The 27,740-nt window shown below is 43.9% G+C and overlaps 1 protein-coding gene across 4 annotated transcripts in view; it reads left to right on the forward strand.

Annotated features, from left to right (window-relative positions):
- The window catches only part of LOC120996564 (solute carrier organic anion transporter family member 2B1-like), a 219,717-nt gene that overhangs the window by 172,364 nt on the left and 19,613 nt on the right, over nt 1-27,740 (forward strand). For all 4 annotated transcript variants that reach the window (XM_040426551.1, XM_040426554.1, XM_040426553.1 and 1 more), the window contains exons 12-14: nt 4,480-4,649; nt 15,583-15,647; nt 22,695-22,815. In XM_040426551.1, the coding sequence (XP_040282485.1) occupies nt 4,480-4,649; nt 15,583-15,647; nt 22,695-22,815 (356 nt within the window). The remainder of the gene's footprint in view (nt 1-4,479; nt 4,650-15,582; nt 15,648-22,694; nt 22,816-27,740) is intronic.

Below are 27,740 nucleotides of genomic sequence, written 5' to 3' on the forward strand. Positions count from 1 at the left end.
CCGGATCCGTCGTGTACTCCATTTGCCGGAGGTGCCCGCCGGATCCGTAACACCACAAGTGAACTGAAAGCATTTGAAGACGGATCCGTCTTCAAAATGCGTTCAGTGTTACTATGGCAGCCAGGACGCTATTAAAGTCCTGGCTGCCATAGTAGTAGTGGGGAGCGGGGGAGCAGTATACTTACAGTCCGTGTGGCATCCGGGGAGCTCCAGAATGACGTCAGAGCGCCCCATGCGCATGGATAACGTGATCCATGTGATCTCATCACCCATGCGCGTGGGGCGCCCTGACGTCACTCTGAAGCGCCCTGGGAGCCGCACGGACGGTAAGTATACTGCTCCCCCGCTCCCCACTACACTTTACCATGGCAAACAGGACTTTAGCGCCCTGGGAGCCATGGTAACCATTCAGAAAAAGCTAAACGTCGGATCCGGTAATGCGCCGAAACGACGTTTAGCTTAAGGCCGAATCCGGATTAATGCCTTTCAATGGGCATTAATTCCGGATCCGGCCTTGCGGCAAGTGTTCAGGATTTTTGACCGGAGCAAAAAGCGCAGCATGCTGCGGTATTTTCTCCGGCCAAAAAACGTTCCGTTCCGGAACTGAAGACATCCTGATGCATCCTGAACGGATTTCTCTCCATTCAGAATGCATTAGGATAAAACTGATCAGGATTCTTCCGGCATAGAGCCCCGACGACGGAACTCTATGCCGGAACAGAACAACTCAAGTGTGAAAGAGCCCTAAGATGTAACAGATTTTCCATGTTTTGAGGTTTTGTTTCTAGTTCTGCTTTATCGGATACAATGATAAACAATGTAATGAATGCAAAATGGATACAATAATGAACTGAAAATTGCCAAATAAAACCAATTACCCGATACGGCCTGAGTTTCCATTATTTTTAATAATGGCTTCTTGCTGCCGGTCAATAAATATAATTTCCGTACAAACACGAGACGCGGCTGGAGGGCTAATGACCGTAACATTATAACCCGGCATCAAGTCATTATACACAGGCCTCGGTTGGAAATTGAATCCTAATATTAACCCCTTAAGGACTTAGGACGTACCGGTACGCCATGTTTGCCGAGTGGCATAGATGGCATAGAAGGCAGCGCGATGCCTTCCTTAGGCATCTGCGCTGCCTTCCGGTGACGAGCCTGTGAGATCCAGCCCCCTGGATCTCACAGGCCGGAAGCTGTATGAGTAATACGCACAGTATTACTCATAAACCAATGCATTCCAATACAGAAGTATTGGAATGCCTTGTAAAAGGGATTAGACCCCCAAAAGTTGAAGTGGGACAAAAAATAAAGTAAAAGAAAAGTTGAAAAAAGTTAATTTTCCCCAAATAAAGTTAAAAATAATTGGTAAAAAAATAGGAAAAAAATAAAAGTAGATATATTAGGTATTGCCGCGTCCGTATCGACCGGCTCTATAAACATATCACATGACCTAACCCCTCAGATGAACACCGTAAAAATAGAAAATAAAAACTGTGCTAAATAAACCATTTTTTTGTCACCTTACATCACAAAAAGTACAACAGCAAGCGATCAAAAAGGCGTTTGCCCACCAAAATAGTACCAATCTAACCGTCACCTCATCCTGCAAAAAATGAGCCATTACCTGAGACAATCGACTAAAAATAAAAAAAACTATGGCTCAGAATATGGAGACACTAAAACATCCTTTTTTTTGTTTTAAAAAAGCTGTTATTGTGTAAAACTTACATAAATGAAAAAAAAGTATACGTATTAGGTATCGCCGCGTCCGTATCCACCGGCTCTATAAAAATATCACATGACCTAACCCCTCAGATGAACACCGTAAAAAATAAAAAATAAAAACTGTGCTAAATAAACAATTTTTTGTCACCTTACATCACAAAAAGTGTAATAGCAAGCGATCAAAAAGTCATATGCACCCCAAAATAGTGCCAATCAAACCGTCATCTCATCCCGCAAGAAATGAGACACTAACTAAGATAATCGCCCAGAAAATGAAAAAACTATGGCTCTCAGAATATGGAGACACTAAAACATGATTTTTTTTTTTGTTTCAAAAATGATATTATTGTGTAAAACTTACATAAATAACTAAAAAGTATACATATTAGGTATCGCAGCATCCATAATAACTATAAAAATATCACATGACCTAACCCCTCAGGTGAATAGCGTAAAAAAAACAAAAAAAAACGGTGTAAAAAAAGCCATTTTTTGTCACATTACATCACAAAAAGTATAATAGCAAGCGATCAAAAAGTCACACGCACCCCAAAATAGTGCCAATAAAACAGTCATCTCATCCCGCAAAAATCATACCCTACCCAAGGTAATCGCCCAAAAACTGAAAAAATTATGGCTCTCAGACTATGGAAACACTAAAACATGATTTTTTTTTATTTAAAAAAGAAATCATTGTGTAAAACTTACATAAATAAAAAGAAAGTATACATATTAGGTATCGCCGCATCCGTGACAACCTGCTCTATAAAAATATCACATGATCTAACCTGTCAGATGAATGTTGTAAATATCAAAAACTAAAAACGGTGCCAAAACAGCTATTTCTTGTTACCTTGCCTCACAAAAAGTGTAATATAGAGCAACCAAAAATCATATGTACCCTAAACGAATACAAACAATACTGCCACCATATCCCGTAGTTTCTAAAATGGGGTCACTTTTTTGGAGTTTCTACTCTAGGGGTGCATCAGGGGGGCTTCAAAAGGGACATGGTGTAAAAAAAAACAGTCCAGCAAAATCTGCCTTCCAAAAACCGTATGGCATTCTTTTCGTTCTGCGCCCTGCCGTGTGCCCGTACAGCAGTTTACGACCACATATGGGGTGTTTCTGTAAATTAAAGAATCAGGGCCATAAATATTGAGTTTTGTTTGGCTGTTAACCCTTGCTTTGTAACTGGAAAAAAATTATTAAAATGGAAAATCTCCCAAAAAAGTGAAATTTGGAAATTGTATCTCTATTTTCCATTAATTCTTGCGGAACACCTAAAGGGTTAACAAAGTTTGTAAAATCAGTTTTGAATACCTTGAGGGGTGTAGTTTATAGAATGGGGTCTTTTTTGGGTGGTTTCTATTATGTAAGCCTCGCAAAGTGACTTCAGACCTGAACTGGTCCCTAAAAATTTTTTTTTTTAAAATTTCTGAAAAATTTCAAGATTTGCTTCTAAACTTCTAAGCCTTGTAACATCCCCAAAAAATAAAATATCATTCCCAAAATGATCGAAACATGAAGTAGACATATGGGGAATGTAAAGTAATAACTATTTTTGGAGGTATTACTATGTATTATAGAAGTAGAGAAATTGAAACTTGGAAATTTGCAATTTTTTCAAAATATTTGGTAAATTTGGTATTTTTTTTTATAAAAATTAATTTTTTTGACTCCATTTTACCAGTGTCATTAAGTACAATATGTGACGAAAAAAAACAACTCAGAATGGCCTGGATAAGTCAAAGCGTTTTAAAGTTATCACCACTTAAAGTGACACTGGTCAGATTAGCAAAAAATGGACAAGTCCTTATGGTGAAATAGGGCTGAGTTCTTAAGGGGTTAAAGGGGCGATCCACCCTGCTTGACCCTGTTCCTGACAGTAGATTCCTCTGTAACTGCCCGCTCATGACACAATCCTGGGGGGGGGGGTTCTGGATCATGTTTAGTGCGAGTTATAGGACTTATCCCCTCGTTAGTTAATGCAGAGAACAGTTTTGCAATATATTGTGGCCCAGATTTACGCGGCTGAGCGAAAAAAATAGTGGTGCAATTTGCTGCAACTTGTGTTTCTACGCTTTTTTCTGACATGCTCAATAAGGGTGTATGGCTTAGTAGAAAAGGAATGCGAAAAATTTCATCATGCAGTGACTGAGGGTATGAAGATCCGATGATCACTGTAAATCATAGAGCAGCTTCAGATGACCACAGATATTACTGTGGCAAGAAAAATATAGCTTCCTACTGTAGGCACTGATGGGGTGTCATAGGATGGGGTCAACGCAATAAGATCATCGAGGGTACGACACCCGACACCCCCACCAAACAGCAGTTGGCAGCAGGAACAGCGCCATACACTGTATAGTGGCCATTCTCTTGTATTGCAGCAGATGCTCCTTTTCCTGTGAATGGGAGCAGAATGGCCACTACACAAAGTAGTGAGCTGTGGGGTTCTGGATACGTTCAGAGAGTGGAACCCCCCTAGTGACCTAATGGGGTACCCGGTTAAGGTTGTCTCCATGGGACAACCCCTTCGAGCGTTAGTTATATGACTAGGCCTTCAAGAATTCAGCAATGAAAGATAAAAGGTAAATGAGGAAAAATCTAAGTTCTGGGCTCTGAGAGAAGACTGGAGTTAGACTCAGCGTAAAACCTGTCTGGGAATGGGGTCCTGCACAGTCTAAACATGGACTAAACACCATCACAGGCTCCTTTACAGTGTTGTACTCTTGGTTACAGAATTACACCCGGTGCCGCTGTATAACATCTCCAGGATCCGGAAACTCAGCCACTCCTGGGTCATGTGGAACCAGCTGTTACCATCTCTTACTGCCCTTCATGATCCTGTCCTGCCTGGCCGGAACACTGGCCAGTACATCCCAGACGCCATCCTTTATGCTGATACTTAGGTAAAGATTGGTTTATAAGTAATAATACAGTTTAAAAGGAGTCATTAATATATTACTGTACATTATTTCCTGTATTATACTCCAGAGCTGCACTCACTATTCTGCTGGTGCAGTCACTGTGTACATACATTACTTATCCTGTACTGACCCTGAGTTACATCCTGTATTATACTCCAGAGCTGCACTCACTATTCTGCTGGTGCAGTCACTGTGTACATACATTACTTATCCTGTACTGATCCTGAGTTACATCCTGTATTATACCTCAGAGCTGCACTCACTATTCTGCTGGTGCAGTCACTGTGTACATACATTACTTATCCTGTACTGATCCTGAGTTACATTCTGTATTATACCCCAGAGCTGCACTCACTATTCTGCTGGTAAAGTCACTGTGTACATACATTACTTATCCTGTACTGATCCTGAGATACATCCTATATTATACTCCAGAGCTGCACTCACTATTCTGCTGGTGCAGTCACTGTGTACATACATTACTTATTCTGCACTGATCCTGAGTTACATCCTGTATTATACTCCAGAGCTGCACTCACTATTCTGCTGGTGTAGTCACTGTGTACATACATACATTACTTATCCTGTACTGATCCCAAGTTATATCCTGTATTATACTCCAGAGCTGCACTCACTATTCTGCTGGTGCAGACACTGTCTACATACATTACATTACTTATCCTGTACTGATCCTGAGTTGTATCCTGAATTATACCCCAGAGCTGCACTCACTATTCTGCTGGTGTAGTCACTGTGTACATACATTACTTATCCTGTACTGATCCTTAGTTACATCCTGTATTATACCCCAGAGCTGCACTCACTATTCTGCTTGTGCAGTTACTGTGTACGTACATTACTTATCCTGTACTGATCCTGAGTTACATCCTGCATTATACTCCAGAGCTGCACTCACTATTCTGCTGGTGCAGTCACCGTGTACATACATTACATTACTTATACTGTACTGATTCTGAGTTACATCCAGTATTATACTCCAGAGCTGCACTCACTATTCTGCTGGTGGAGTCACTGTGTACATACATACATTACTTATCCTGTACTGATCCTAAATTACATTCTGTATTATACTCCAGAGCTGCACTCACTATTCTGCTGGTGCAGTCACTGTGTACATACATTACATTACTTATCCTGTACTGATCCTGAGTTACATCCTGTATTATACTCCAGAGCTGCACTCACTATTCTGCTGGTGCAGTCACTGTGTACATACATTACTTATCCTGTACTGATCCTTAGTTACATCCTGTTGTCACGGATGGTGTACAGGAAACAAGACAATGCAAAATAATCTATGACTCACTGGATCCACAACTAAGGAACAAAAAGGGAGACCCCTGCATGAGACCTGGCACACTCTCCCTGACTGCTCAGCCTATGCGAACACCCCAAAGGTGGATGGTCGCATATCCACGTACCTCGACTATCTAACACCTGAAGACCCTACAATAGTGAGGGGACACGACCACCGGCTCCCTACACTAGACACGGAGGGAGTCAGGGTCACCTGAGATCCAGCAAACAGAAAATCACAAATAAATGAACAGCACTTATCTTGCAGAAGACTGGGAAATAGGAACAGCATGCACACACACTCCAGGAAGTTGTATAAGCCGCACACTAATGCATTATGGGGAGGAATTTAAAGGGATGCAATCAGTCCAACTGCATGACAGCTGAGAGAGGCTAACGAGATGAGAAACTGAAAACCAAAACAAAGAAAACTCAAGGAGGAGGTTCTGAAAGGCTTCTGTCAGAGCTTCTCAGCTGTCTGGTTGTGACAGTACCCCTCCCTCTACGAGTGGACTCCGGACACTCAGAGCCCACCTTCTCAGGATGGGACCTATGGGAAGCCCTGATGAGACGAGTGGCCTTAATATCCGTCACTGGGACCCACATCCTCTCCTCAGGACCATAACCCTCCCAATGAACGAGGTACTGGAGAGAACCGCGGACAAGACGAGAATCCACAATCCTAGAGACCTGAAATTCAAGATTCCCATCAACCATAATCGGAGGAGGAAGCAAAGGCGAGGGTACAATGGGTTAAACATAAGGTTTCAATAAGGACTTATGAAAAACATTATGGATCTTCCAAGTCTGAGGAAGATCAAGACGGTAGGCAACAGGATTGATGACAGACAGGATCTTGTAAGGCCCAATAAACCTAGGACCCAACTTCCAGGAGAGAACCTTCAATTTGATATTCTTGGTAGACAACCACACCAGATCACCAACATTCAGGTCCGGACCAGGCACACGTCTCTTATCTGCCACACGCTTATATCTCTCACTCATGCTCTTTAGATTATCCTGAATCTTTTGCCAAATAGATGACAAAGACGAGGAGAATCTGTCCTCATCAGGTAAACCAGAAGACCCCTCTCCCGAGAAAGTCCCAAACTGCGGAAGAAACCCATATGCACCAAAAAATGGTGACTTATCAGAGGACTCCTGACGACGGTTATTTAAAGCAAACTCAGCAAGGGACAAAAAAGAACACCAATCCTCCTGATTCTCCGCCACAAAACAGCGCAGATATGTCTCCAGATTCTGATTGACGCGCTCTGTCTGGCCATTCGACTGCGGGTGGAAAGCAGAAGAGAATGACAACCGAACCCCCAAGCGAGAACAGAAAGCCTTCCAGAATCTGGAAACAAACTGCGTGCCCCTATCAGAGACTATGTCTGAAGGAATACCATGCAATTTGACAATGTGGTCAATAAATGCCTGCGCCAGCGTCTTAGCATTGGGCAAACCAGGAAAAGGGATGAAATGCACCATTTTGCTAAAACGGTCCACCACCACCAGAATCACAGTCTTCCCCGAGGAACGAGGCAGGTCCGTTATGAAGTCCATGGACAGATGTGTCCAAGGACAGGAAGGAATGGGTAAGGGAAGGAGAGGACCTGATGGCCGTGAATGAGGGACTTTGGCACGAGCGCAAGTCTCGCAGGCTGCCACAAAACTCTCAACCGACTTACGAAGCGCAGGCCACCAGAATCTCCGAGCGATGAGATCCAGTGTGGCTCTTGCCCCCGGGTGCCCAGCAAGGACCGTATCGTGGTGTTCCTTAAAAATCTTGTGTCTCAAAGCGAGAGGCACAAACAACCTCCCAGGAGGACAAAGATCAGGAGCTTCTGACTGGGCTGCCTGCATCTCTGCCTCCAAATCAGGAAAAAGAGCAGAGACCACCACACCTTCAGTCAAAATGGGACCCGGGTCTTCAAAATTCCCACCTCCCGGAAAACAACGTGACAGGGCATCTGCCTTCACATTCTTAATCCCAGGGCAGAACGTGACAACAAAATTAAACCTTGAAAAGAACAAAGACCATCTGGCCTGTCTCGGGTTCAGACGCTTGGCTGACTCCAAGTAGGCCAGATTTTTATGGTCAGTAAACACGGTAATAGGGTGTCTGGCTCCCTCTAGCCAATGGCGCCATTCCTCAAAAGCCAACTTGATGGCCAACAATTCCCTATCTCCCACATCGTAATTTCTCTCTGCGGAGGAGAGTTTCTTCGAGAAAAAGGCACACGGTCACCATTTGGCAGGAGAGGAACCCTGAGACAAGACCGCACCCACACCTACCTCAGAAGCATCAACCTCAACTATGAAGGGTAAAGAAATATCAGGTTGTACCAGGATGGGAGCGGAAGCAAAACTCTCCTTGATATTAGAAAAGGCCTTACGCGCCTCTACCGACCAGGAAGAAAAATCTACCCCCTTTCTGGTCATATCAGTGAGTGGTTTAACAACAGAGGAATAATTCAAAATAAACTTCCTGTAATAATTGGCAAAGCCCAAAAAACGCATCAGCGCCTTCTGATTCTCAGGAAGCTCCCACTCAAGCACAGCGCGGACCTTCTCGGGTCCATGCGAAAACCAGAAGCGGAGAGAAGAAACTCCAGAAATTGAATTTCTGGAACCGCAAACACACATTTTTCCATTTTTGCGTATAATTTATTCTCCCGCAGGATGAGCAAGACCTGACATAAGTGTTCCTTATGAGTCTTGAAATCAGGAGAAAAAATCAAAATGTCATCCAAATACACTAATACAAATTTTCCCATTAAATTATAAAAAATGCTGTTCACGAAATGCTGAAAAACGGCTGGGGCATTCATCAAACCAAAAGGCATAACCAAATTCTTAAAATGACCCTCAGGGGTATTGAAGGCCGTCTTCCATTCGTCTCCTTCTCTGACCCTGACCAGGTTGTATGCCCCTCTTAGGTCTAATTTGGAAAAGACTTTAGCCCCAACAACCTGGTTAAACAGGTCCGGGATCAGAGGAAGCGGATAAGGGTCACGAATAGTGATACTGTTCAGCTCCCTGAAATCCAGACAAGGTCTTAAAGAACCATCTTTTTTCTTAACAAAGAAAAAACCAGCGGCAACAGGTGACTTCGAGGGTCGTATGTGTCCTTTTCTCAGACTCTCAGAGATATAAGCACGCATAGCGACCCTCTCAGGTTGGGAAAGATTGTATAAACGAGATTTAGGTAGCTTGGCGCCTGGGATGAGATTAATAGGGCAATCGTACTCCCTGTGCGGGGGCAAATCCTGAATTCCACTCTCAGAGAAGACATCCGAAAATTCAGAGAGGAAAGGTGGTACAGTCTTAGTAGAAACCTCAGAAACAGATGTCGTGAGGCAATTCTCTCTGCAAAAGTCACTCCAACCATTTATTTGCCTCGCTTGCCAATCAATACTGGGGTTATGTTTAGTGAGCCAGGGTAGCCCCAATACTAGAGGAGTAGGCAAACCGCTAAGGACGAAACATGACACATCCTCAACATGAGCATCACTCACAATTAAACGGATATTGTGAACTATGCCCTTTAATGATTTCTGAGAAAGTGGAGCGGAACCAATAGCAAAAACAGGAATATCCTTTCCCAAAGTCCATACCTGGAAACCATGAGTTATTGCAAATTGACTATCAATGAGATTGACAGCTGCTCCACTATCCACAAAAATCTCACAAAAAATGCTCTTGCTCTTTAGCGCCACCCTAGCAGGCAGGACAAAACGGGAACTACAAGCAAACGGAAAACCTTCAATTTCCGCCTCAACCCTGCCAATAGTAACAGACGGAACATTTTTAAAAGATTTTTTCCTTTTTGTTTCTTTATTACTCCCAGAAAACTGCCTGTATCTCCTAGAGGGACAAACATTTGCCAAATGATTTATACCTCCACAACAAAAACAAACCCTCCCATGCGGGCTGAATCTTCTATTGTCAGAGGCAATCAACCCCAGCTGCATGGGCTCCTGCTCAGAAGGGGCTGACAGCGACTGAGACCCCTGCGCACAGAATGAGACCGCTGCACTGTCCCGGGACTGAGTATGACAGGAAGGAGAGATCTCTCCTCTCTCTCTAAGACGCCTGTCAATACAAACGGCCTGACACATAGCAGAATCCAAGGAGGTAGGTCTCTCATGAAAGGCAAATGCATCTTTCAATCCCTCTGAAAGACCATGGCAAAATTGACTTCGAAGTGCAGCATCATTCCAACCAGTATCAGCTGCCCATCTCCAAAATTCTGAGCAGTATGTCTCTGCGGATTGTTTACCTTGGCATAACAGATGTAGTCTAGACTCAGCCAGAGCAATACGATCCGGATCATCATATATCTGACCCAGGGCTAAAAAGAATTCATCCACTGAACGGAGGGGCTGTGCCCCCTCCGGCAGCGAAAAGGCCCAGGACTGAGCGTTACCCCTGAGCAGCGATATAATGATCCCCACCCTCCGTTCCTCATCACCAGAGGAATGGGGAAGAAGGCGAAAATGGAGTTTGCAAGCCTCTCTAAAACGCACAAAATTCTCACTACCCCCGGATAACGTATCTGGGAGCGAGACCTTAGGCTCCGAACAAACTCCATGAACGCAAGCTGAACCGGTCACTTGAAACTGAGAAAAAGTCTTACGGAAATCAGCTACCTCCAACGAAAGACCCTGGAAGCGTTCAGCCAAAAGTGAAACCGGATCCATGCTTGAGACGGTTATGGCGGCTTATAATGTCACGGATGGTGTACAGGAAACAAGACAATGCAAAATAATCTATGACTCACTGGATCCACAACTAAGGAACAAAATGGGAGACCACTGCATGAGACCTGGCACACTCTCCCTGACTGCTCAGCCTATGCGAACACCCGAAAGGTGGATGGTCGCATATCCACGTACCTCGACTATCTAACACCTGAAGACCCTACAATAGTGAGGGGACACAACCACCGGCTCCCTACACTAGACACGGAGGGAGTCAGGGTCACCTGAGATCCAGCAAACAGAAAATCACAAATAAATGAACAGCACTTATCTTGCAGAAGACTGGGAAATAGGAACAGCATGCACACACACTCCAGGAAGTTGTATAAGCCGCACACTAATGCATTATGGGGAGGAATTTAAAGGGATGCAATCAGTCCAACTGCATGACAGCTGAGAGCGGCTAACGAGATGAGAAACTGAAAACCAAAACAAAGAAAACTCAAGGAGGAGGTTCTGAAAGGCTTCTGTCAGAGCTTCTCAGCTGTCTAATTGTGACACCTGTATTATAACCCAGAGCTGCACTCGCTATCTGCCCAAGCCTCCAATCTATCCAGATCCCTCTGTAGTTGTATACTGTCCTCTTCAGTGTTAATTACTTTACACAGTTTAGTGTCATCTGCGAAAATTGATATTTTACTATGCAAGCCTTCTACCAGATCATTAATAAATATATTGAAGAGAATAGGGCCCAATACTGACCCCTGAGGTACTCCACTAGTGACAGTGACCCAATCTGAGTATGTACCGTTAATAACCACCCTCTGTTTTCTATCATTGAGCCAGTTACTTACCCACTTACAGACGTTTTCTCCGAGTCCGAGCATTCTCATTTTATATACTAACCTTTTATGAGGTACAGTGTCAAATGCTTTGGAGAAGTCCAGATACACGACATCCATTGATTCGCCGCTGTCAAGTCTAGTACTTACCTCCTCATAGAAACTGATTAAATTAGTTTGACATGACCGATCCCTCACGAAGCCATGCTGATATGGCGTTATTTGCTTATTTCCCATAAGATGCTCTAACATAGCATCTCTCAGAAAACCTTCAAACAGTTTACCCACAACACATGTTAAACTTACCGGCCTATAGTTTCCAGGCTCTGTTTTTGGACCCTTTTTGAATATTGGCACCACATTTGCCATGCGCCAATCCTGTGGGACATTCCCTGTCAGTACAGAGTCCGCAAATATCAGAAATAAGGGTCTGGCTATGACATTACTTAATTCCCTTAGGATACGGGGGTGTATGCCATCCGGTCCTGGCGATTTGTCTATTTTGATCTTTTTAAGTCGCTGATGTACTTCTTCCTGGGTCAGACAGGACACTTTTAATGGCGAATTTATTTCAGCATTCAGCATTTCATCTGACAGTTTATTTTCCTCAGTGAATACATTGGAGAAAAAAATATTTAACAGCTTTGCTTTCTCCTCGTCGCTCTCTGCGACTCCCCCCTCATTACTCTTTAAAGGGCCGACACCTTCAGATTTATACTTTTTAACATTTATATAATTGAAGAACATTTTAGGGTTAGTTTTACTCTGTTTGGCAATTAATCTCTCGGTCTCTAGTTTGGCCGCTTTTATTTGTTTTTTACATGTTCTGTTTTTTTCCTTATAGTTTTTCAGTGCTTCCGTGCTACCCTCCTGTTTTAGGGTTTTATATGCTTTCTTTTTGTCATTTATTGCTTTCTTTACAGTTCTGTTTATCCACATTGGTTTCTTTTTGTTCCTTAACCTTTTATTCCCATACGGTATGTACCTCTCACAATGAGATTTTAGGATGTTTTTAAAGATATCCCATTTTTTGGCTGTATTTTTATTTTTGAGGACTTTGTCCCAGTTAGTTAGGCCTATGGCCTCTCTTAGTTGGCTAAATTTAGCTTTTTTGAAGTTTGGTATTTTTGTTTCTCCCTGTAGAAACGCTCTTTTGAATGATAATTGGAAGGTTATTACTTTATGGTCACTATTTCCCAGGTGTCCCCCAACCTGCACGTCTGTTGTTCTGTCAGGTCTATTGGTTAATATTAAGTCCAGTATGGCCGTCCCTCTAGTCGGGTCCTGAACCAGTTGGGAGAGATAATGGTCTTTGGTTATTGCCAAGAATCTGTTTCCTTTATGAGATATACAAGTTTCAGTTTCCCAGTCTATATCTGGGTAGTTGAAGTCCCCCATAATAACCACCTCATTATGATTTGCCGCCTTGTCTATCTCGTTTAGTAGTAGATTTTCTGTGGACTCTGGTATATTAGGTGGTTTATAGTAGACTCCTATTAGTAATTTATTGTTGTTTTTAGCTCCATGTATCTCTACCCACAGTGACTCCACATGTTCATGTCCCTCACTTATATCTTCACGGAGTGTGGGCTTTAGACAAGATTTTACATAAAGGCAGACCCCTCCACCTCTCCGGTTTTGACGATCCTTTCTGAACAGACTGTAACCTTGTACATTAACTGCCCAGTCATAGCTATCATCCAGCCATGTCTCAGTTATTCCCACTATGTCATAGTCCTCCTCACACATCACTAATTCCAGTTCACCAGTTTTATTAGTCAGACTTCTGGCATTAGTATACATACATATGAGAGGTTTAGTATATTTTTTACCCTACACCTTTCCTTCTGAACTGTTCTTGTCCCTCCTTCCATTTCTCCCCCAGTCCCACTACCTTGCCCCCGGTCTCTATCTGCACTATCTTCCCCTTCTATAGTGTAATTACCCTCCCCCCCAGTCCCTAGTTTAAACACTCCTCCAACCTTCTAGCCATCTTCTTCCTCAACACAGCTGCTCCTTCCCCATTGAGGTGCAGCCCGTCCCTACGATAGAGGCTGTAGCCGACAGCGAAGTCGGCCCAGTTCTCCAGGAACCCAAACCCCTCCATCCTACACCAGTTCTTGAGCCACTTGTTAATTTCCCTAATCTCCCGCTGCCTTTCTTGTGTGGCCCGTGGTACCGGTAGTATTTCGGAAAATACTACCTTTGAGGTCCTTGCCCTAAGCTTTTGCCCTAAATCCCTGAAATCATTTTTAAGGACTCTCCACCTACCCCTAACTTTGTCATTGGTTCCGATATGGACCATGACCGCTGGATCTTCTCCAGCCCCTCCCAGTAATCTGTCAACCCGATCCGCGATATGTCGAACTCTAGCGCCAGGAAGACAGCACACTGTTCGGCGATCACGGTCTTTGTGACAGATTTCCCTATCTGTTCCCCTAATAATTGAGTCTCCCACTACCAGCACCTGTCTGGCCTGCCCTGCTCTCCTGGTCCCCTGCTTACCGGAGCTGACATTCCCCTGACTGGCAGAGGAAGTGTCCGGCTGCGGCAGTGCCGTCCCTGGACTGACATCCCCCTCATCTGCCAAACGTGCAAACTTGTTGGGGTGTGTCAGATCAGGGCTAGTCTCCCTGGCACTCTTCCCTCTACCGCGATATGTCGAACTCTAGCGCCAGGAAGACAGCACACTGTTCGGCGATCACGGTCTTTGTGACAGATTTCCCTATCTGGTGCAGTCACTGTGTACATACATTATATTACTTATCCTGTACTAATCCTGAGTTACATCCAGTATTATACTCCAGAGCTGCACTCACTATCCTGCTGGTGCAGTCACTGTGTACATACATTACTTATCCTGTACTGATCCTGAGTTACATCCTGCATTATACTCCAGAGCTGCACTCACTATTCTGCTGGTGCAGTCACTGTGTACATACATTACATTACTTATCCTGTTCTGATCCTGAGTTATATCCTGTATTATACTCCAGAGCTGCACTCACTATTCTGCTGGTGCAGTCACTGTGTACATACATTGCATTACTTATCCTGTACTGATCCTGAGTTACATCATGTATTATACTCCTGAGCTGCACTCACTATTCTGCTGGTGCAGTCACTGTGTACATACATTGCATTACTTATCCTGTACTTGTCCTGAGTTACATCCTGTATTATACTCCAGAGCTGCACTCACTATTCTGCTGGTGCAATCACTGTGTACATATATTACATTACTTATCCTGTACTTGTCCTGAGGTACATCCTGCATTATACTCCAGAGCTGCACTCACTATTCTGCTGGTGCAGTCACTGTGTACATACATTACATTACTTATCCTGTACGGATACTGAGTTACATCCTGCATTATACTCCAGAGCTGCACTCACTATTCTGCTGGTGGAGTCACTCTGTACATACATTACATTACTTATCCTGTACTGATCCTGAGTTACATCCTGTATTATACTCCAGAGCTGCACTCACTATTCTGCTGGTGTCGTCACTGTGTACATACATTACTTATCCTGTACTGATCCTGAGTTACATCCTGTATTATACTCCAGAGCTGCACTCACTATTCTGCTGGTGCAGTCACTGTGTACATACATTACTTATCCTGTACTGATCCTGAGTTACCTCCTGTATTATACTCCAGAGCTGCACTCACTTTTCTGCTGGTGCAGTCACTGTGTACATACATTACTTATCCTGTACTGATCCTGAGTTACATCCTGTATTATACTCCAGAGCTGCACTCACTATTCTGCTGGTGCATTTACTGTGTACATACATTACATTACTTATCCTGTACTGATCCTCAGTTACAGACCTCTCATTTGTGATAGGTCAGGGTGGTCTTACCCTCTATAGGGTAGGTAGGTGATGCTATTGGAGCTGGACGGCTCTGTAGAAGCCTGTGCAATACATTTGCCATTCAATATCTTCCGTTCATACAGAATAAGATCAGTGAAGGAGCTGCAGAGATACAAGAGGTTAATGTTGGTGTAAGATGTAAATTTATTTCCTGTTCTTAATTTCAGGAGCGTTAACCCTGCTGAAAAGTCCCTGGCAATCGGCATACAGTTCATGCTCCTGAGGATCCTTGGTAAGAGTCCTTTGTTTTCTGCTGAGTTCAGTTGTCCTGTCCAAACAGCAGCTCCGGGGACGTCACACTGGACAATTATTTCCTCATATTAGACTAAATAGTCTCTTGCACAGGGATCGTGTTGTCCTCGGTCCGTGGTAACCGATTACAATAACATAGTCGCCTGTTCCAAAAGCTTTGTAGCTGTTGTACAGGGATGGACATGGCTGGTGTCGTGTTCTGGTCCATAATATCTAAGGATTTAATGTTTCAGTCTGTGGTTTTCAGTAGCTTAGTATTGTATTCTTGTCCCTGGTTTCTTCCATCCATTGTGTCCAAAGGTTTAATGTCCCATTTAAGGATGAGCAAACTGGTCCAAATTTCTGAAAAAGATCAGATCCACAGGAAATTGAATTTTTGGTGATTCATTTTGGGTGAGCCAGAAAGAGAGCCTAGAATACAAATGTATGGACCTCAACTATATACTGTATGTGCATTGTCTGAGGGGTAGTCTTTCTAATTACGGAGAGCCCCTAGTATGCTGAGTACATGTATGTAATATTGTAGGCCAGGCGATGCACCTCTGGGTTTCTGTGATATACTGTATATATCAAATAAATATTCAAATTAGCTTTCCTAAACTTATATGATGCCAGTAGATGTTAGACATGATAATTTGCATACATTTTTCCCAGAAATCAGAGAAGCATTTTCTAGTCTACAATAGTCATCACATATATATCAACTGGTCTCTATAAGGCCTCATGCACACGACCATTTTCCGTGATTTTCTGCGGACCCATTGACTTTCAATGGGTCCTTTGAAAACTCGGAAAATGCACACAAGATTGGCATACGCGTCCGTGATCCGTGGCCGTTGGCAACTTTCACACAGACGGATCACAGATCTGTCTGCATAAAAGCTTTTTCAGATATGAGTTTTCACTTCGTGAAAACTCATATCCGACAGTATATTCTAACACAGAGGCGTTCCCATAGTGATGGGGACGCTTCAAGTTAGAATATACTGAGAACTGTGTACATAACTGCCCCCTGCTGCCTGGCAGCACCCGATCTTTTACAGGGGGCTGTGATCCGCACAATTAACCTCTCAGGTGCCGCACCTAAAGGGTTAATTGTGCGTATCATAGCCCCCTGTAAGAGATCAGGTGCTGCCAGGCAGGAGGGGGCAGACCCCCCTCCCTCCCCAATATTATATTCATTGGTGGCCAGTGCGGCCTCCCCTCTCCCCCCCCCCCAGTTAAAATCACGTTCCGAATCCCCCATCATTGGTGGCCAGTGCGGCCTCACATCTCCCCTCCCCCCCTAGTTAAAATCACGATCCCCCTTCATTGGTGGCAGTAGAGTTCCGATCGGAGTCCCAGTTTAATCGCTGGGGCTCCGATCGGTAACCATGGCAACCAGGACGCTACTGCAGTCCTGGTTGCCATGGTTTCTTAGTAATTTTTAGAAGCATTATACTTAGGCTACTTTCACACTTGCGTTCAGAGCGGGTCCGTCTGGTGTCTGCACAGACGGATCCGCTCCTATAATGCAGATGTTTGCATCCGTGCATTATAGTTTAAAAAAAATTCTAAGTGTGAAAGTAGTTCAGACGGATCCGTCCAGACTTTACATTGAAAGTCAATGGGGGACGGATCCGTTTGTGAAAATTGAGCCATACTGTGTCAACTTCAAACGGATCCGTCCCCATTGACTTACATTGTAAGACTGGATGAATCCGTTTGCCTCCGCACGGCCAGACGGACACCCGAACGCTGCAAGCTGCGTTTGGGTGTCCGTCTGCTGAGCGGAGCGGAGGACAAACGGTGCCAGACTGATGCATTCTGAGCGGATCCGCATCCACTCAGAATGCATTAGGGCTGGACCGATCCGTTCGGGGCCGCTTGTGAGAGCCTTCAAACGGAACTCACAAGCGGAGCCCCGAACACTAGTGTGAAAGTAGCCTTCCCTGCGAGCTGCGATGTCTGTGACCGGCCGGGCGCTCCTCCTACTGGTAAGTGAAAGGTCTGTGCTATAAGCAATGCGCCGCACAGACCTTTCACTTACCAGTAGGAGGAGCGCCCGGCCGGTCACAGACATCGCAGCTCGCAGGTAAGTATAATGCTTCTAAAAATTGCTAAGTAACCATGGCAACCACGACTGCAGTAGCGTCCTGGTTGCCATAGTTACCGATTGGAGCCCCAGCGATTAAACTGGGACTCCGATCGGAACTCTCCACTGCCACCAATGATGGGGGAACGTGATTTTAACTGGGGGGGGGAGATGTGAGGCCGCACTGGCCACCAATGATGGGGGATTCGGAACGTGATTTTAACTTGGGGGGGGGGAGGGGAGGCCGCAATGGCTACCAATGAATATAATATTGGGGAGGGAGGGGGTCTGCCCCCTCCTGCCTGGCAGCACCTGATCTCTTACAGGGGGCTATGATACGCACAATTAACCCTTTAGGTGCTGCACCTGAGGGGTTAATTGTGCGGATCACAGCCCCCTGTAAAAGATCGGGTGCTGTCAGGCAGCAGGGGGCAGTCATGTACACAGTTCTCAGTATATTCTAACTTGAAGCGTCCCCATCACTATGGGAACGCCTCTGTGTTAGAATATACTGTCGGATATGAGTTTCACGATCTAACTCAAATCCGATGGTATATTCTAACATAGAGGCGTTCCCATGGTGATGGGGACGCTTCAAGTTAAAATATACCATTGGATTGGAGAAAACTCAGATCCGATGGTATATTAACTCCTGACTTTACATTGAAAGTCAATGGGGGACGGATCCGTTTGCAATTGCACCATATTGTATCAACGTCAAACGGATCCGTCCACATTGACTTGCATTGTAAGTCAGGACGGAGCCGTTTGGCTCCGCACGGCCAGGCAGACACCAAAACGATCCGTGGATCCTCCAAAAATCAAGGAAGACCCACGGACGAAAAAACGGTCACGGATCACGGACCAACGGAGCCCCGTTTTGCGGACCCTGAAAAAATACTGTCGTGTGCATGAGGCCTAATAGAAATAGTACCCACCCAGAAGTTCCCCTTAAGGCCTTGCCACAAGAAAAGCTGTTCTTATCTTCATTTCTATGATAAAGTGTTTTTGTCCTGAAAGAGACAGATGCAGATGTGAGGCTGGCTTAGCTTTTTTCATTGCTTTGCTATGTAAGCTTGCTTAAATGGCTGGAAAGCATCACTTTGTGAAAATGCTATAACAATAGCAGTTATGTGGATGCTGTGTTCCTTTTATTGTAACAGTTAACTGCTGTGCAGTAGCCAGTAGTTATACTTATAGCTCCTGCTGTCCAAATTCACCTCAATGGGAAGGCTCCCTCATATAGCAAAGACAGACAACACCTTTAGCAATTGTATCTCACTGTTTTGGATCACAATCAGATAAACCAGGGAGACCTCCAAAGTAACATTCAACTGAAAGTGAGAAAAGAGAATTACAACACAAGACCCCAATCACAACTACAACAAAAGCAACCAAGTAGGACAAGTTTCTCTTGAGATGTTCTGGTTTCCTTGTCCTTCTAGAAAGAGAACTAGCTTGTATGTTTTATTAAGAGAGTTGTAAGAGTTGTGGGATGTTGTAATTTTCTTGTCTCACTTTCAGTTGAATGTTACCTTGGAGGTCTCTCTGGTTCATCTATAGTTGATCCAAAAATGTGAACGAAAATTGATAAAAATACTGAGGTGCTGTATTCTCAGATGAATAGGAAGGACTGTCCCATTGAAGTGAAACAGCAGAAGCTATCATTATACTTATTTGCTGCTGCACAGCAAGTAAATAAACAGTGAAGAGAACACAGCAGCAATGGGAGCACAGCTTTGTTTTCACACAGTGGATTGGCAGAGATGATTTCCTGCCTTTAAAACATGCATACAGTATGTAGCAAAGCTAGAAAAAAGCTAAGCCAGCCTCACATCTGCAAACAAGCTCTTTCAGAACAAGACCTCTTTATCAGATAAGCAGTTTTTCTAGGTAAAAGGTAATGGGGAGAAGTGCTGGGTGGGTACTATTTCTATTATGGAAACTGGATGATATACGTGATGACTATTGTATGCTAGACAATGCTCCACTTGATTCCTGCGGAAAATATATGCAAATTATCAGGTCTAACATCTACTGGCATCAGACAGGTTTAGGAAAGCTAATTTGAATATGTTTCCCAGAAACCCCGAGGGGCATCACCTGGCCGACAATATTGAGTACATGTACTTGGCATACTAGGGGCTCGCCATAATGAGAAAGAGTACCCCTAATATATTTTGGAGAAACACACATTTGTGTACTGGGTTCTTTCTCTTGCTCTCTTTTCCTCATTTTGTGTCCCAGTCACTAGTGTCCAGTTGTTTGCTTTCCAAACATATACTCACCTCATACATTTGAGCGCGAAGAGGCCATCACAGCCATCTTGACTGTAGAAACCGTGCAAAATCTTGCGCAGGGTGACGTGTACGTTTGAGATTTCACGCAGTGTCTTCAATCAAAATGGCTGTGACAGCATCTCCGCGATCAAATGGATCGGGTGAGTATGTATTTACTAATTAACTTTGTTAAATGGATTAGCTCCTGAAAGGCCTTAATTTTAATGTCAGATACCGCGATCAGTGATGAATGCTGCATTTGAAGGGTTCATAGAATGTGTCGGCAGATAAGAACCATTTGGCCCATCTAGTCTGCCAAATATACTGAGTACTATGGATAGCCCCTGGCCCTATCTTATATGAAGGATGACCTTATGCCTATCCCATGCATGCTTAAACTCCTTCACTGTATTTTCAGCTACCACTTCTGCAGGAAGGTTATTCCATGCAATCACTACTCTCTCAGTAAAGTAATACTTCCTGATATTACTTTTAAACCTTTACCCCTCTAATTTAAAACTATGTCCTCTTGAAGCAGTTTTTCTTCTTTTAAATATTCTCTCCTCTTTTACCTTGTTGATTCCCTTTATGTATTTCAAAGTTTCTATCATATCCCCTCTGTCTCGTCTTTCTTCCAAGCTATACATGTTAAGGTCCTTTAATCTTTCCTGGTAAGTTTTATCCTGCAATCCATGTACTAGTTTAGTAGCTCTTCTCTGAACTCTCTCCAAAGTATCAATATCCTTCTGGAGATATGGTCTCCAGTACTGAGCACAATACTCCAGATGAGGTCTCACTAGTGCTCTGTAGAGCGGCATGAGCACCTCCCTCTTTCTACTAGTAATGCCTCTCCCTATACACCCAAGCATTCTGCTAGCATTTCCTGCTGCTCTATGACATTGTCTGCCTACCTTTAAGTCTTCTGAAATAATGACCCCTAAATCCCTTTCCTCAGATACTGAGGTTAGGACTGTATCACTGATTTTATATTCTGCTCTTGGGTTTTTACGCCCCAGGTGCATTATTTTGCACTTATCCACATTAAATTTTAGTTGCCAGATATTTGACCATTCCTCTAGTTTTTCTAAATCCTTTTCCATTTGGTGTATCCCTCCAGGAACATCAACCCTGTTACAAATCTTTGTGTCATCAGCAAAAAGACACACCTTTCCATCGAGGCCTTCTGCAATTTCGCTGATAAAGTTATTAAACAATATGGGTCCCAGAACAGATCCCTGAGGTACCCCACTGGTAACAAGACCTTGGTCTGGGACCCATATTGTTTAATAACTTTATCATTGACTACAACCCTCTGTTGCCTGTGCCTCAGCCACTGCCTAATCCATTCAACAATATGGGAGTCCAAGCCCAAAGACTGCAATTTATTGATAAGCCTTCTGTGTGGGACAGTATCGAAAGCCTTACTAAAGTCTAGATAAGCGATGTCTACTGCACCTCCGCCATCTATTATTTTAGTCACCCAATCAAAAAAATCAATAAGATTAGTTTGACATGATCTCCCTGAAGTAAACCCATGCTGTTTTTCATCTTTCAATCCATGGGATTTTAGATGTTACACAATCCTCTCCTTAAGTATGGTTTCCATTAATTTCCCCACTATTGATGTCAGGCTTACTGGCCTATAGTTGCCCGATTCCTCCCTACTACCTTTCTTGTGAATCGGCACAACATTTGCTAATTTCCAATCTTCTGGGATGACTCCTGTTGCCAGTGATTGGTTAAATAAATCTGTTAATGGTTTTGCTAGTTCACCGCTGAGCTCTTTTAATAGCTTTGGGTGTATCCCATCAGGCCCCTGTGACTTATTTGTATTAATTTTAGACCGCTGACTTAGAACCTCTTCCTCTGTAAAGACACATGCATCGAAAGATTCATTAGTCTTCTTTCCTAACTGAGGTCCTTTTCCTTCATTTTCCTTCGTAAAGACTGATCTGAAGTATTTATTGAGGCAGTCAGCTAGTTCTTTATCTTCTTCCATATACCTTCCTTCTTTTGTTTTTAATTTTGTAATTCCTTGTTTTAGTTTCCTTTTTTTTTTATTTATGTATCTGAAGAATGCCTTATCGCCTTTTTTCCCTGACTGAGCTAATTTCTCTTCTGCCTGTGCTTTAGAAGCTCTTATAACTTGTTTGGCCTTTGTCATCCTCTTTTTTTTTTTTTTTATAATTCCTAAATGCTATCTTTTTGTTTTTAATGATTTTGGCCACTTCTGCTGAGTACCACAGTGGTCTTTTCCTTTTTTTGCTTTTACTGACAAGCCTAATGCAATTTTCTGTTGCCTTCAATAGTGCCTCTTTTAAGTAGTCCCATTTCTCCTGGACTCCAATGAAACTGTTCCAATCTGATAGGGACTCGTATACCACTAATCTAATTTTAGAAAAGTATGTTTTTCTAAAATCTAAAACTTCAATGATGGAGTACAGCGCAATCGCCATTCCCTGTCATTGCGTCCACCACATACAAAGGAATGTTCTTCGTGACAAAGTAATTCGTCACAAATCAAATTTCTTTGTGAAATTTGGCGATGCAGCAAATTAAATTTTTCAGATCTTCGCTGATCTCTAATTGTAACTTAAATCAGAGTTAATATTCTAGAGATTATTAATGTTTATTCTTTACTTTGCGGGTGATTTATGTATTTCCCATTTTCCAGCCTGGCTGCCGGGTCCTGTCATGTTCGGCAGTATGATTGATAGCACCTGCATACTATGGGGAAAAAAGTGTGGAGCCAAAGCAGCCTGCCAATATTATAATACCGATCTGCTGAGGCAAAGGTAAGTGACCATCCAAATCATGAGTATGAGGAGATCTACACAGATAAAGAGCTTCCATTATACCACAGGATAGAGAAGAGATGTCAGTCTCCCCATTGTGATCCTTCATGTGAGAAAATAATTTTAAACCTAACAATGGAAAAATGGGCGAGCACTCATACACTTGGCAACCAAATTGACATATGCAGAAAATATTTATTATTAAATCCCCATAAAATTCAAGTAATAAAAATAATAAAAACAGTGTATTAAGCAATGACATACAAAAACTACAATCACATAAACTATAGTAGATATAATAGTATAGTCAATATTGTATTGAATGCTAAAATATATGATAATAAAATGTTCAATACTAGTCTATAGTCGATAAATCCACTGATATAAATCACACACCAAAAACTTCAACTATTGTCCAGGTCTTATACACTCACCTAAAGAATTATTAGGAAAACCATACTAATACGATGTTGGACCCCCTTTTGCCTTCAGAACTGCCTTAATTCTACCTGGCATTGATTCAACAAGGTGCTGATATCATTCTTTAGAAATGTTGGCCCATATTGATAGGATAGCATCTTGCAGTTGATGGAGATTTGAAGGATGCACATCCAGGGCACGAAGCTCCCGTTCCACCACATCCCAAAGATGCTCTATTGGGTTGAGATCTGGTGACTGTGGGGCCATTTTAGTACAGTGAACTCATTGTCATGTTCAAGAAACCAATTTGAAATGATTCGAGCTTTGTGACATGGTGCATTATCCTGCTGGAAGTAGCCATCACCGGATGGATACATGTTCTCATTCTGTTTACGCCAAATTTGGACTCTACCATTTGAATGTCTCAACAGAAATCGAGACTCATCAGACACCAGGCAACATTTTTTCAGTCTTCAACAGTCCAATTTTGGTGAGCTTGTGCAAATTGTAGCCTCTTTTTCCCATTTGTAGTGGAGATGAGTGGTACCCGGTGGGGTCTTCTGCTGTTGTAGCCCATCCGCCTCAAGGTTGTGCGTGTTGTGGCTTCACAAATGCTTTGCTGCAGACCTCGGTTGTAACGAGTGGTTATTTCAGCCAACGTTGCTCTTCTATCAGCTTGAATCAGTCGGCCCATTCTCCTCTGACCTCTAGCATCCCCAATGCATTTTTGCGCACAGGACTGCCGCATACTGGATGTTTTTCCCTTTTCACACCATTCTTTGTAAACCCTAGAAATGGTTGTGCGTGAAAATCCCAGTAACTGAGCAGATTGTGAAATACTCAGACCGGCCCGTCTGGCACCAACAACCATGCCACGCTCAAAATTGCTTAAATCACCTTTCTTTCCCATTCTGACATTCAGTTTGGAGTTCAGGAGATTGTCTTGACCAGGAGCACCCCCCTAAATGCATTGAAGCAACTGCCATGCGATTTGTTGACTAGATAATTGCATTAATGAGAAATAGAACAGGTGTATATGCTGTTATTGTGAAGGGGGAGGTAATTCCTCTGTGAATCTATCTCAGATTGGGAAAATGAGTGTCACTTTAAATATTGTAGGTGTATTTCCCCTGGGAACGCAATGTATTCATAAAATGTCCACAGGAATCCTGATAATGTTGGAATAAAAAGTCTCTTATGGTATTTCCTTTTAAAGTCGAGGTAAACTTTAAATCGGTATTTGGCTTACCGTCTGGTATCTGCTGTCTCCCTGTTGCTTGAGTGGAGCTATAAATGTCTGCCGGCTCATTTGATCGCTCCTTCCAGCAAGCTGGTTCAAATTTCGCGGGAGTCCCAAAGATCGCGGGAGTTGACACTCTGTTCCGCAGTTTCCTTCAGTACAGCTTTTCGACGATAAAAGTAGTTGTTCCTTTACTGTAAAAAAAAAAATTCTTTCTCTGTATGGCCATACAGTTTTATCGGAGGCTTCTCAATACAGGTACATCACTTGTTTCACCATACGCGTTTCGGGTAGATTTGCTCTCCCTTCCTCAGTGCTCAAGTGTCTGCCTGCCTGGCCTCCATTTTTATCCATTCCTTAATTACTTCCCAACTCTCAAACACCTGCTGTTCATGCTGTTCCCAATTGGTCAGGAAATCCATTTACTTTTTAACAGAGGGTGTGGTGATTCCCTCTATATGAGCTTGCAGCACCACCCTGTAACTACTAAGGAGTGAGCCACTACAACCCACTACAATTTTAAACCTGTTGCTAAAAAAGTGTGGCTAAAAGGAACTGACAACTGCTATGATAAATATCTGCCTCAAGTGAATGTTTGACAAAATACATTTACTTATAGCCATGTATATATCACTGTACATGTAAAACAATACAACCTACAGACAATATTTACAATATAACAACAATAATGTTGCCCCATGTACAAAAAAATATATAAAAAATATAACAAAATTAAAGTTGAGGGAACACCTTGTTCGGGTTCGAGAAGTTCAGCCGAACTTCCCGAAAATGTTCGGGTTCGGGATCCGAACTCGACCCGAACTTCGCCCCAAACCCGAACCCCATTGAAGTCAATAATGGGGACCCGAACTTTTCGAACCACTAAAAAGGCTGTAAAATAGCCCAGGAAATGGCTAGAGGGCTGCAAAAGGCAGCAAAATGTAGGTAAATCCCCTGCAAACAAATGTGGATAGGGAAATGAATTAAAAAAAATAATAATAAAAAAAAAAAATTAACCAATATCAATTGGAGAGAGGTCCCATAGCAGAGAATCAGGCTTCATGTCACCCACCAATGGAACAGGCCACTGTGAGATATTTAGGCCCCGGCACCCAGACAGAGGAGAGAGGTCCCATAGCAGAGAATCAGGCTTCATGTCATAGCAGAGAATCAGGCTTCATGTCACTCACCACTGGAACAGGCCATTGTCAGATATTTTTAGGCCCCGGCACCCAGACAGAGGAGAGAGGTCCCAAAGCAGAGAATCAGGCTTCATGTCACCCACCACTGGAACAGGCCACTGTTAGATATTTAGGCCCCGGCACCCAGACAGAGGAGAGAGGTCCCATAGCAGAGAATCAGGCTTCATGTCACACACCATTGGAACAGGCCAGTTTACGATATTTAAGCCCCTGGCACCCAGACAGCGGAGAGGTTCATTCAACTTTGGGTTGCCCCGCAATATAATGGTAAAATTTAAAAAAGAGGATTGAATGAAGAAGTGCCCAGGAGTACAATAATATATGGTTAAGGGGAGTTAGTTATAAATGTCTAATCTGCACAAGGAATGGAAAGGTCCTGTGGGATCCATGCCTGGTTCATTTTTATGAACGTCAGCTTGTCCACATTGGCTGTAGACAGGCGGCTGCGTTTGTCTGTAATGACGCCCCCTGCCGTGCTGAATACACGTTCAGACAAAACGCTGGCCGCCGGGCAAGCCAGCACCTCCAAGGCATAAAAGGCTAGCTCTGGCCACGTGGACAATTTGGAGACCCAGAAGTTGAATGGGGCCGAACCATCAGTCAGTACGTGGAGGGGTGTGCACAGGTACTGTTCCACCATGTTAGTGAAATGTTGCCTCCTGCTAACACGTTCCGTATCAGGTGGTGGTGCAGTTAGCTGTGGCGTGGTGACAAAACTTTTCCACATCTCTGCCATTCTAACCCTGCCCTCAGAGGTGCTGGCCGTGACACAGCTGCGTTGGCGACCTCTTGCTCCTCCTCTGCCTTCGCCTTGGGCTTCCACTTGTTCCCCTGTGACATTTGGGAATGCTCTCAGTAGCGCATCTACCAACGTGCGCTTGTACTTGCGCATCTTCCTATCACGCTCCAGTGTAGGAAGTAAGGTGGGCACATTGTCTTTGTACCGGGGATCCAGCAGGGTGACAACCCAGTGGTCCGCACACGTTAAAATGTGGGCAACTCTGCTGTCGTTGCGCAGGCACTGCAGCATGTAGTCGCTCATGTGTGCCAGGCTGCCCAGAGGTAAGGACAAGCTGTCCTCTGTGGGAGGGTATCGTCATCGTCCTCCGTTTCCCCCCAGCCACGCACCAGTGATGGGCCCGAGCTGCGTTGGGTGCCACCCCGCTGTGAACCTGCTTCATCCTCATCCTCCTCCACCTCCTCCTCATCCTCGTCGTCCTCCAGTAGTGGGCCCTGGCTGGCCACATTTGTACCTGGCCTCTGCTGTTGCAAAAAACCTCCCTCTGAGTCACTTCTAAGAGACTGGCCTGAAAGTGCTAAAAATGACCCCTCTTCTTCCTCCTCCTCCTGGGCCACCTCCTCTTCCATCATCGCCCTAAGTGTTTTCTCAAGGAGACATAGAAGTGGTATTGTAACGCTGATAACGGCGTCATTGCCACTGGCCATGTTGGTGGAGTACTCGAAACAGCGCAACAGGGCACACAGGTCTCGCATGGAGGCCCAGTCATTGGTGGTGAAGTGGTGCTGTTCCGCAGTGCGACTCACCCGTGCGTGCTGCAGCTGAAACTCCACTATGGCCTGCTGCTGCTCGCACAGTCTGTCCAGCATATGCAAGGTGGAGTTCCACCTGGTGGGCACGTCGCATACAGAGATATAGCGTCCCTGGCCGTGCTTACTGGTCCACGTATCTGTGGTTAGGTGGACCTTGCCACAGATGGCGTTGCACAGTGCACACTTGATTTTATCGGATACTTGGTTGTGCAGGGAAGGCACGGCTCTCTTGGAGAAGTAGTGGCGGCTGGGAACAACATACTGTGGGACAGCAAGCGACATGAGTTGTTTGAAGCTGTCTGTGTCCACCAGCCTGAATGACAGCATTTCATAGGCCAGTAGTTTAGAAATGCTGGCATTCAGGGCCAGGGATCGAGGGCGGCTAGGTGGGAATTTACGCTTTCTCTCAAATGTTTGTGAGATGGAGGGCTGAACGCTGCCGTGTGACATGGTGGAGATGCTTGGTGACGGAGGTGGTGGTGTTAGTGGTACATCCTCTGTTTGCTGGGCGG

Source organism: Bufo bufo, chromosome 3 (assembly GCF_905171765.1).
Source record: "Bufo bufo chromosome 3, aBufBuf1.1, whole genome shotgun sequence".
Classification (NCBI taxonomy): domain Eukaryota; kingdom Metazoa; phylum Chordata; class Amphibia; order Anura; family Bufonidae; genus Bufo; species Bufo bufo.